Genomic DNA, 12,171 nt, shown 5'->3' on the forward strand with positions numbered 1-12,171 from the left:
GATCAGAATATATTGAAGGGTAAAAGCCTTGGGGGCTCTTGAAAGTTCACAGATAACCAGCCAAATGTTGAAACAAAAAGGAAGCACCATAGACAGACCTTCTCATCTGCTTGTGTTTAAAAGAAATTAAATGTGGTGGACACGATCACTGGAAGAGACCCTTTTTTGTTATGACTTGTTAATGAAATAGCCCTGAGCAAAACATCAAAACGATTCTCGTTGCATTATACTCGTGGGCTTCAATAAGTTCAGACCTTCTGCACGCAACAGGACAAGTTGGGAAGGAACCGGGCGGCAGGCAGGATTGTGGTGGCAGGAGCAGTGTAGCGACTTTCATGTGTAGAGTATACAAACTGGATCCATGCTCTTTCAAACATTCCCCCAGAGGCGATCAGAATTATTCAAAGCGCAACTGTGACTGCAGTATAATAAATACTATCTGACACAGAGGCGAAAAGCCAGCTGGATGTGGCTTTGGTACAGTGTTTGCATTTAAGTGACTTATATTTATAGGCTTCATGTTAAATAGCACAGTAGGGACAGCTAAAAATTCACGTAGGGATATATTGGTAGAGATTGAACAAGCACATGCATGTCCGCCCTGTTCAACTCTGTTTACCATGCTGCAGTTTAGATCCTTTCTTTTTATGTTGCATGTAAATAGGGGGGTGGGGTGGGGGGAAGGGGAGGGGGTTGGGGGTTTGGTGTTACAGGAAGTAGAACACAAACATGGCAAAAGTCGGAAAAACATTTTCGAAGTGTCGAAAAATCAATTGCCCGTGGAAGAGATCTGGAATGTACGGACGGGGTCCCTCTCGTGCAGCAGAGAATGGCTCCCAAGACCTTTCAAGTTTAGGGGATCTGACACGGACTTGTTTCGGTGTAATGCGATGCGGAGTATGCATTGTGTGTTATGGGCGCATACTGCCAAATAGTGCATGGTGCTGTAGAATAACAGCCTGTAGCATAGATATACCAAAGTAAGGTAGAACGGATACCTTTTTAATGGCCATCTAGTGCCGCTTCAGCACAGGTGGCTCAATCAGTGGTGCAGTCTTCAACTGAGCCACCTGTGCTGAAGCTGGGATATCCTTACAACCTGACCTGTTGGGGGGTCTTGAGGACTGGAGTTGAGCACCGTTGCTCTAGTGGTTAAATAGAGGGCAAGCTTCCAGGACTACAAAGGCCCCTCCAGGCAGATGGTTGCCAGCCTAAAGAAGGCACCTCTGTGAAAGCTTGCAGTCTTTGTTTAATGCTACCAGCGAACTTTTGTTAGTCTACATACTTCCAACCGTTTCCATCATCGTTTTCGTAATAAACCGAGACGAAAAACATTATTAGAGCCCCCCAGTCATTACAGGTGCTTAATGTCTCCATTAAACACTAACCCCTTCAAAACATATATTGATCCACGTACTGTGTGCACTCCTACTGTTGGCTATTACTGGGGGTTAGAGCAGGGCTGCGCAAACTTTCCCCCCTGCACCCCCTTGCCTGCTCTCCTCCTCTGCTCGCCTGCCCACCCCCTCCTTACCTTGTCTTTGGCATCAAATGACGCCACGGGATCACGTGATGTCACGTGACCATGGTGACATGTCGCCGAAGACAAGGTAAGGGAAGTTGCAGGTGGCTCACGCGATCCCCCGGCATTTAATTTTAAATGCCTTGGGGAAGAGCGCGGGGCCTCTGCAACCGGCGCGCCGCCCCTGGAAACATTTTTCGCCCCCAGTTTGCGCACCCCTGGCGTTAGAGGGCAGCGGGAGCGGAGAGGGTACAAGCTGAAGGCGGACATGGCAAGGAATTGTCTTGTTGTTTTTCTTGACGATCCTTTTAATTTTAGAAGAGGGATTTCTAGATTGTCATACATCAATGTCATGATAAATGGTTATTCCTGGTCGGGTTTCTGTGGTTTGTTATAGGGAAGCATAGCCTGTGTGTCCAATGCTGCTGGTATAATACAGAATCGTGAAACACTCAGCAGTGGGGAAAAGGAGAGACACTGGTGGCAAATGCAAAGTCTTTTTATTGATTTCATATTTATTTCTGAAAATGTTTTAACCGGAAGTAATACATTGAGAGTTACCGCTCGTTTTCAAGTATGTCCGGGGCACAGAGATATGATGACAAATACATGGTTACATTAAGTGACCAGGGTTATACATTATATACAAGACATTGCATGTACAGTTAAAGATAATATATGTTATATTTTTAAGAAAAATAATACTTAACAAGGAAAAAAAAAAACTACAGACTATTAATTGGAAATAACCAGCCTTTGCTGCCAACCGCTTCACCAATAAAGGTAAATTAATTTGAGGGGTTTTAGCGGTTAGGGTAGGGGGTTAAGGATAGGTGGTTTAGGGTAAGGGATTAGGTTTCATTGGTAGGGGATTAGGGAAGGGGTTTAGGGTAGGGAATTGGGATAAGGAGTTTTAGAGTAAGGGGTTATGGTTTATGGGTAGGGGGTAGCATTGGTATTCGGGTTAAGATTAGGGAGTTTTAGTGTAAGGGGTGATGTTAGGGACTTGGCAGCAAAGCCGCCGGCAGAGACATGTCCCGGCGGTGAGGTAAGCGGTGGCTAAACGCCGGCAGCGTTTTGGTCGCGGCTAAACGGTCGCGACCAAATATCCATGACCGGTTATCACTGACTGGTGCTATAAGTCCAGCTGCAGTGCTACAAACCCCTGAAGGGTGGAAGAGCCCTGGAAATGAATCCTATTGTCATGTGAAAACAAACATATACTACATGTGTTAAACAAAAACTGCCAAACTTGTTGCTCAATGTTGGTGCATCAAAATTATAAAAAGAACTTGATTCTTCATCTAAAAAAGACCCCAATTTCCCAAACTCCTTCACCGTGGAGGCGTCTGCTTCCTTCCGGTCACTAACATCGTGCACGGCTTCCTGTTTTCTGCATTACAGACCGATTGTTTGTGAGGAGTCAAAAGCCAACCAGCTCTTTCTTAAAGCTTATCTGCTGATAACATTGATTCCACAACAAAGGAAGTCGGCGTGCGCTCTGGAAACGAGGGAAGGGGAGCCGAATTCAGGATGATCTGATTCACAGAGCCAATAATCATACATGATAAATATTTATTGAAAGCTGAATGTTAAGTGGGCAGTGGACTTTTAGCTATGTGCCTTGCTCTAAGCTTTTATTAGCATGTAAACTGCTTGACTCATTGAAGTCTTGGGTGTTTTTTGGTCTGTTATTTTCCACTGTCCAGATGGTAGTTGTAGCTTCGGTTGCCTGGTGTCCAGTATTCATCCGGACTGTCCTGTATTTGGACACGTTGTCCAGTAAAATATTAGAGGTAATACTAGACATGTATGTTCCCGGTATTACCTCTCTAGACATAGTGACCTGACCAACTTGGGGGGCTGTGGGATTTCCCTTAGCAGGGAGAGGGCAGGGCTGTTGGGGAGCTGAGCAGCTTCCTCCATCCTGATTGGCTGCATTACCAGACAGGAAGCAATCAGGAGGAGGTGTCAGGATCCTGGGGGTGGGGCAAAAGAGAGGAGGAAACAGCATGGAGCAGAGAGGTTGTGCTTGTGTGTGTCTTTTTCGAGCGTGTCACACCTTTAACCATTGTGTCCAGTATTTTTGGAGACGCCGCCTGGCAACCCTGGTTGTAGCACTCCTGTTAGGAAACCTTTATATAGTGAGAAATGATACTCCTTGAGAATTCAAAGACATGAACAATCTAGTATCGTCTAGCTGATGTTGTACTCGACCACTCTGAGCTTGCGGTAGCAGATTTCAAGTTCTACTTTGTATTCAGAAGCTGTAAACCGCAAAAAAATTAACATGTACTGATATAAAATAAATTTCAAACTTTAAACCAAAAAAAAAAAATGTGCGTAGAGTAGAAAAATATTGCGACCCAAATTTAGACAAGTTCGCATATCGCTAGACTTATGCCTTTAAATATTCCATAACTCCTTTTTTCACCAGAGGGGGGCGGTTTAATGTATCTACAAAATGTTGCTGACACTTGCTAAATATTCCTGTTTGTGAATTTAATTTGCTCAGTGGCTTTTTCCCCCCTCGTTTTTTGGCGTCTCCTTTTTTGTCTGTAATGTGTAATAAATTGTACTCGTGTTTCCTTTTTATTCATTTTGATGGTATCTCCTTTTCGGCTGCGCTTGGAGAATTCCGCGCCTCTTGTCCTGCTTCGCCTTATTTTTTCACGCTTTGGGAGTTTAAGGCGGGTTTCTTGTAGTTACTATAGAAGGCATCTTTGCAGAACAGGCTGGCTTGTTTCCTTAGGCCGGGGTGCGCAAACTTTTCAGTCTGCGCCCCCCTGCCTACTCTTTCCCCCCCCTCCTCCCTGCTCGCACCCCCCTCCTTACCTTCTCTTTGGCGTCTAATGACGCTGCGGGGTCACGCCAAAGACAAAACAAGTTCCGGGAAGTTGCAGAGGGCTCACGCGATCCCCCGGCATTTCATTTAAATGCCTTGGGGAAGAGCGCGGGGCCTCTGCAACAACCGCGCACCCCCCCTGGAAAACCTTGCGCCCTCCCCAGTTTGCGCACCCCTGCCTTACGGTAAAGTGTATCATCATATGGTCAGTGCAATTGTGGTTTAAGAACAATATAGCGCTTTGTCTTCTGCAAAGGATTTGGTGGCTGGAAAGGAAATGGCATTTCCAGTGAACAAAGCCGGTGTGGCAGATGGAAACGCGGTGACAAGAGGAAAGGAACGGAGAGAAAGTAGCAAATGTGACGCTCATGTTGTGCCTGTGAAAATGCTCAGAGGTGTCAAAACATTAGATGGGGAATGTGACTTGTGCTGCCCTGTTCATTCTTCAAAGAGAAGAACCCATGAGTGTATCTGCATGTCTTGCATAGATTACTCATACCTGCTTCATTCACCTCATTGTCAATTCATACAGTGGTTAAAGCAGCAGTCCAAGCTGCCGGGTTTTTCCTCCCCCCCCCCCTTTAATAGGTGCATAAATACAATGATCCACACAATAAGTAATTAGCTAAGCTGCCAATCGATCCGTTCTCCTGTGATCGATCGGTGAAGAGTCAGCTCAGGGGTTCACTAAAAGGCTGTCAGTGCAGCAGAAGAGATCCAAAGATGCAAAGTTCTGTGGGGGAGATCATGTGACCAGGCAGTCACTAGATACAATTGGTGCACTGCTAGAGAGAAGGCAGGGCTCAAAAAGGGGTGTGCCAGAGCCTGTTTCAGAAGAGGAAATGGATGTGACTTTGTAAATGGTTGCTATAGAAACAAAAAATGCTCGTTACATTATAATACATTTAAAATATCATTCAGAGTTGTTGTTTTTTAGATGCTACCAGTATATTCTCATAGTACAGAACTGATTTATTTAAAATAAAAAAACACATGTAGGATATTGCTTGGTCTGCAGCTTTAAGCTGCAGAAGAGGATTCTGGGTTATGACATGTAATGAACACACTGAACATGTCACTTTCTAGCTTCCTATGCAAGGAACACAAGGATGAAGAGTATTAAAAAACACACTCAAAGATAACTATTTCCATCTTTTGGTTCCATCAGACCCTGTAAATTAAGTAGCAACATATGTAGAACGCGGCACGTATTTTGTCCCAAAGTAAACGAAGATCGAAACTGCTAGATCATTCCATACTGACTGGAAGAAGAAGAAGAAGAAGAAGAAGAAAAAGTACACACGTTTGTGATACTGTTTGCCTATTGGGCTGGTCCGAGCTTTTGCTGGGATTTGTCATATTTTCCATAACCACATGAAAAGTAGTGCGCAGGGTAGGAAAATGGGACGGGGGAAAACACGAAGTGATGTGAGCTCGGCAAAGTACGGTTACATTTCAGATTAGTAATCGTCCTGATCAGATTTCTTTTTTCTCTTTGGCAGGATCCGAGTGCTGGAATAGTTCCCAGGCTGCAAGAACCAGGCACTGTACCAAGCGTAGGCCCAGGGTCTGCTCCTCCCACGGCTAACGGGTACATACGAAACGCAATCTTGAAAGAGCAAATAATGCGAAGGCAGCTGTCGCAGGTTCGAACCTTTATATTTTTCTTTTGTTTGTTTTATTTGCTTAACAACTCGTTAAAAACTTAAAGCCTCATTCATTCCTGCAAAGGCGTTCACCAAAAAATCCGAAACGCTAAGGAAAGCGTCGCCATGTATTCTTATTTTTATTGTTTAATAAGTAAAGCTTTTGTCCGGGTTGGTTAAAGGAGCAAACTAAACGCAATTTATTTTTATTTTTGAAGCTGGGCTACTGGGGTTTTCAAGCTGCCGCGTCACGCGAGCCAATAGGAAGCCGAACCAGACGACGTCATGGCTTCCTATTGGCTCGCGGGGTGCGGGAACTTTGAAAAGCGGCCATCACGTGAGCCCTGCTACCGGCACCCTCTTCAGAGGTCTGTATCTCTTAAAGTAGGGGACCTCCATAGCTGAAGTTAATGGGGTTCAGCTACGGAGGCCCCGTGCTTCAAACCTATGTTTAATAAAAATGTTAAAAAATAGCTTTTTCCATTAATTGGACGTTGTTTACTCTCAGGACAACGTCTCTTTTGGAGGGAGGCATGGTTGTTTTCCAGGCTCTTCAGAGTAATATTTTGATGTTATAGGGTGGGGGACCTCGCACTGTTAGGATGAAAAGATAATCCTAGGTTTGTGTGCTACCAGGGAGATAGACAATACGTCAAAAGAAGGTGGTCGGTGTCTAAAGGGCATGTCCCACTGACAGAAATCCCTAATACGGTGGAGCACAACAGCCCAAAAAATATATAGAAGTCTTGTCATGCTTACATGGAAACTGTTAAAATGTATACTTTATTAGGACAGTATGTCTAAACAATCTGTTTAGGATAACAAAAGTAGAAATAAAATAAATTAAAGTTAAAAAGAGGAGGAGTGGCTCAGTGAGTAATGACACTGACTGACACTGAGATTGCTGCAGGGGAACCTGGTTCAATTCCCGGTGTCGGCTCCTTGTGACCTTGGGCAAGTCACCTTATCTCCCTGTGCCTCAGGCACCAAAAACATAGGTTGTAAGCTCTACGGGGCAGGGACCTGTGCCTGCAAAATGTCTCTGTAAAGCGTTGCATACAATTAGCAGCGCTATACAAGAACATGTTATTATTATTATTAAAAATGAACTTGTAAAATACGCCAATATTTTGATGTGGCTTGTAGCCTTCGGCGGATAAGCATTTCAAATGCATGCAAGATGTTTCTACAGCAAACGAGTGTGCCAGTGTCCCGGTGCTAACTTTTATACAGCACTGACGCTCCTGCGTTGTGGCTCTAGTAGGTAGGGTGGAGGTAGGTCCAGCCGCACAGCAATGGGGTTGGAGTAAGAGGGGAGTTGGGTGTTAGAGGTATGGCAAGTCCATGACCGTACAATGCCCAGGATGAATACGAATAGCCGATAACCAGGGATAATGCTATCGCGCTTTAGAGCAGGGGAGCGCAAACTTTTCCTGCTGCGCCCCCCCGTCTGCCTGCTCCGGTGCTCGCGCCCGCCCCCCCCTCCTACCTGGCAGCTGCGTCAAATGATGCTCATTGCCATGGAGACGCGTCACAGCGTCTGAATCCTGGTAAGTTTTCTTGTTGCAGAGGCCTCACGCGATCCCCCGGCATTTAATTTAAATGCCTCGGGGAAGAGCGTGGGACCCCTGCAACCGCCCGCGCCCCTGCAGACAAATCTCCCACCCCCCCATGGGCAGCGCGCCCCCCAGTTTGCGCACCCCTGCGTTAGAGAATGAACCCCACAGAGATTTGCTTTTGGAGGTCCAGTAATGCATTGCAGGTCCGTCTTGGCAGGAACGACATTAAACCGATAACCGCTCATGTCAAATAAATTCAAAACGTGTTTCCTTTCCCCCCCAGATAAAGCACCGATCGAATCTGATGGGCGTGACGGCGGAGCAGCGCAACGCGTACGTAGCGCAACAGATGAATCAGTTTCAAAGTAAGAACGCCGTGTCGCGGACTTGCAGACAAATGACTCATAATTAGCCATATTTACTAAGCAACACTACTCCATAATACAATTTCCAGCATGGCTTGGTAAATATGGCCCATTCAAATGAAATGCCTGGAGGTTTGTTCCTGCACAGAAAGTATCTCGCGCAGTTACAACGCGTACTAAATACGGCCTACTCACCTGGTGTCTGTGAGGTATCCTCCAGCCTGAGAGGGGTCTTATGGGGTACCAAAGTCTTTCCACCTACTGACCCGAGCAGGGGTGCAGTTCCCCCCAGTATGACCTAATTTGATAGTGAGCTCTGTGTGATGCCCTTTTAAGCAGATTGCCAACAGTATTATGAAAAATTAAGTTATTTCATTCACGTTTCTATTTGAAAAGGCCCAAAGCCTGCACGCGAATGTTCGCATGTCACTTTCTCCCCTCCACCAGGCAGATCAGAGCTGTTTTCCATGCAGACTACAAAGGATCTTATCGGACAAATGTTCTTAGGCGTGTAATATAATGCGCGCGCGTGTGCTACCGTGCGTCAATTATAATTGGCTGTGTTAGCCAGACGTTTCTATACAAGGAACGCACTCGCGCACGGCCGTGAGCGGGGGCACGGAAGAACAGGGAAAGTACAAGAGAATTGTATTTTCGCGCTGTTGCCGCGCCACGTGACGCTATGAACCAATCACAGCGCGACCTAGCACTGTGATATCATAGCCATGCCCTCTTGCCACGCACGTTACCGCTTACCCTCTACACACGGAACACCCGCGCCACGTGTACGCCGTACACGCACCAGCGCGCACTATATTACAAGCCTTATTCTGCTCAGATAAGCTTCTTTGAGACTGACTAATGTCACGAAGTGAGATTAGCAGCCATATTCAGTTAAATGTTGGGCTTTTTTAGGAATAAAATACTGTTTAAAAAATAATTGGTGCGCAGGGAAAGAACAGAAAGACATTGCATCCTCGCACGGTATTGTGAAGACACCTTTAAAAATACAAAAACAAACATGCAGGGGGAAACGGCCCCTTTAAAGACATTTAAAAGGCAGCGATGTGGACTTAGTCAACTATTGATATTGGATAAATGCCCCATATTTACCATGTACCTTTTCCTCTGCAGCACTTCCACAGGGTATCCGCACTGACTGTGTCCAGCCGATGTCAGCCGCTCCTCAGAGCCACCGCATGATCACATCAACCCGGGGACTTATCCAGACCGGTATGGGCTCTGGACTAAACCCAGCAGCCATTAACCAGAACAGTGGGGCAATGGTAATGATCCCGCACAATGCTGGGAAACCGCAAGGAATATATCCAGCATCTTCGGATTTTAATATTCCACTGAGACAGAATCAAAATGCACTGAGTATGACCTCCGGCTGCCAAACCGTACACAGCCAATCCACTGTCCGACCTGGAATGACATTATCGGGATATAATTCCAGCTCCTTAACGAATCATTCTGCAGCTCAGCAACACTTAAGGCAGTCCAGCATATCGAGAATTCCCAACGTCTACGGCAACTCCTCTTCTCAGATGTGGACGCAGGCCGCGGTTTCAAGAATGCCAAGTCAAAACCCAATGGACGGCAGCGGCATTCAACAATTTCCCAACAACCCACTGTTCTCCAAACAAAATGTCAGACCAAATATGGCAGGCCAGCAATTTTCCCACCAGGCGGTGGTTCCTCCAAACCAGATCGCCCCTGGGGTGCAGATCAGGCATGTGCAGAAACTCGGCCTAGCACAGACGCATCAAGCAGTGGGGACTCTTAACAGCTCTAACATAGGGAACAGTTTATCAAGGGGGCAGCTAGCGGCTATCAATGCTATGAAATCAATGCCCCAAAGTGTATCTGCATTTAACCAAATCAACCCCAGTCAACTGTGTCCACCCTCATATGCACCTTCAGGACTAACGTCCGAAACATTTGAGCGAATGAGTTCTGCATCTGAACTCCACCAATATGACTTTGTTCCAACACAGAATAATTCTGTTTTGTCCGCTAACTGCAATGAAGCTGACTTTATTGATTGTCTCATGAAGGGAGGCAGTAGCAGCTCTGATGAAGACTGGTTAAACAATTTAACAATACTAGATGACATTTTGGGACAACACACGCAAAATCCTGGACCTGTCTAGCCTGCAGTCGCATGAACAGATCTGTAACTCAGACAGGCAACTTGAAATCAATAACTTTCACTATTGAGGTTAACCCGATGGTTAATATGGGCAGTTTTTGTTTCTGATACCTGTACATATTTAAATATTTTCTAAATTATGTTTTCCAAAACAATAAATAGAAGGATTTAATACTTCTGGGAGTGACTGTAAATAAAATTATAGCATAATGTTTTGTTACATTATAGGATTTTCATTTAGAATACATTGTTTTAAATATGCAAATATTATTGTTAGTTTCAGTAATACTGTGTATTACAGCCTGAAATACTTGTTATGTTTTTTGCCATAACACATATGTAGGGGTGTGAAGCAAACTAAATAAAGCACGGTGCCCACACACAATATCCTTCAAATGTAACTACATGTTAAAGAGGCAATCCATGCAATATCTTCCTTTTTTTTTTATTATTATCAATTCTGTTGTATTAGAAAATACTTACTACATTTTTTTTATTATTCAACTCTTAATGCCATTTTTAATGAGTTTTAATATAGTTACATAGTAGATGAGGTTGAAAAAAGACGTAGGTCCATCAAGTTCAACCTATGCTAAATTTAGACAACAGATACTTTATCCTATATCTATACTTACTTATATACTGTGCATCCTTTGTCTGTAGTAGGTTTTAGCCGCCTCCCCAGCAGTGCAAGATTTTTGTAACCCTGTCCTATTTGTGATACTTTGTTGCCAATGTTCCCAGCCTTTGAGCTGTAAATTGTAACCATAGATAATGTTACCGTAATAATACCAGGATACATTGTAGCTGCCAAGTTACACTGATGGATTGAGTGAAACTGAAGGGCAGCCATTTGGTGAACCCTGGCAAGCAGGCTCTTTGCTGATCGATTACGGGAGAACGAAGGCAGCATAGGTAATTGGTTTTCCTTAAAGATAATGAAAGGCTGCCTATATTAAAAAAATATATATATATATATATATTTTTTAAAGTGCCGCTTGGATTGCCTCTTTAATTCAGCTGAGATGTGGAACAATCATAAAATTTGGTCCTTGGGAAATGTTTTTTTTTTATATATATACTAAGTAAAATTTCCAGGCAATTGTTTGACCTTTGCGCTGATCTGCTAACTTCTATTTCAAGTTGGCGTTTGCAATCCCAACCAATACGATAACTTGGCCCAATGCAAATTAGTATGAACTAAAATGTCCCGTAACATAAAGGCAATCGGTTCTATGCTTGTAAAGTTCCAGACTAAACCAATGTTGGTTTGCTCACCCCTGTATATATTTGTAGTATACAGGTGACTTGTTCCTGGTTAAGGCTTTTTCACAATTATATTTTACTTAGAAAAAAAAAAAAAACAACAAAAAACTTTTTGTTTCAAAGAAAAGGCCTAGACAAGGATGGTCAGTTTTGTCTATGATGTTGTATGTCGGCTACTATTGTCATATGTATATTTAAGAGTCTGTTTATATATAAATATATATAAAAAAAATTCCACTGTACTGTAAACTTCAACTTTGTGTAATCATATTTTAATAGTCGCACCATATTTCTGTAATACATTTGTAATATAATGTCAGCTTCAAGCACAGAATCAATGATGTTTGTTATCTTCATACCGTAATAAAGTGTCAGGGGAAAAAAATGCATGTACAGTATGTTTTCCGTGTTGGGATCTGCAGGCCGTGGTATTGGCATGGCTAGTATGGTGTGGCCAATGCCAGTCCTCAAGTGCCACCACCAGGTCTGGTGTTAAGGTTATCCCTGCATCAGCGCAGGTGGCTTAATCAGTGGCTCAGTCTGAGCCACCTGCGCTGACGCAGGGATATACTTAACCTGACCTGTTGGAGGCCCTTGAGGACTGGCGTTGACCACCCCTGGTCTAGTACCTCTGTAAGTGCCAGGCTGCTGCCTTGAGTTGCAACGTGTGTAGTTGTGGCCGAAAGTAGGTTGCAAGTCTGAAATGTTACATCAGCAAAGGAGTCCGTACTTCTAGCTCTAGGCCCTGTTATCAAGTGACAGGAAGATAGGAAGAAATTAATCCAAACTCGGATATCTATATGAGCAGCCTGA

General features: G+C 44.2%; 1 protein-coding gene across 4 annotated transcripts in view; it reads left to right on the forward strand.

Annotated features, from left to right (window-relative positions):
* The window catches only part of MAMLD1 (mastermind like domain containing 1), a 135,757-nt gene extending 124,256 nt beyond the window's left edge, over positions 1-11,501 (forward strand). For all 4 annotated transcript variants that reach the window (XM_075573288.1, XM_075573290.1, XM_075573291.1 and 1 more), the window contains exons 3-5: positions 5,870-6,013; positions 7,856-7,937; positions 9,072-11,501. In XM_075573288.1, the coding sequence (XP_075429403.1) occupies positions 5,870-6,013; positions 7,856-7,937; positions 9,072-10,093 (1,248 nt within the window). In that variant the 3' untranslated portion in view covers positions 10,094-11,501. The remainder of the gene's footprint in view (positions 1-5,869; positions 6,014-7,855; positions 7,938-9,071) is intronic.
* The last annotated feature ends 670 nt before the right edge of the window (positions 11,502-12,171 follow it).

Source organism: Ascaphus truei, chromosome 16 (genome assembly GCF_040206685.1).
Source record: "Ascaphus truei isolate aAscTru1 chromosome 16, aAscTru1.hap1, whole genome shotgun sequence".
Classification (NCBI taxonomy): domain Eukaryota; kingdom Metazoa; phylum Chordata; class Amphibia; order Anura; family Ascaphidae; genus Ascaphus; species Ascaphus truei.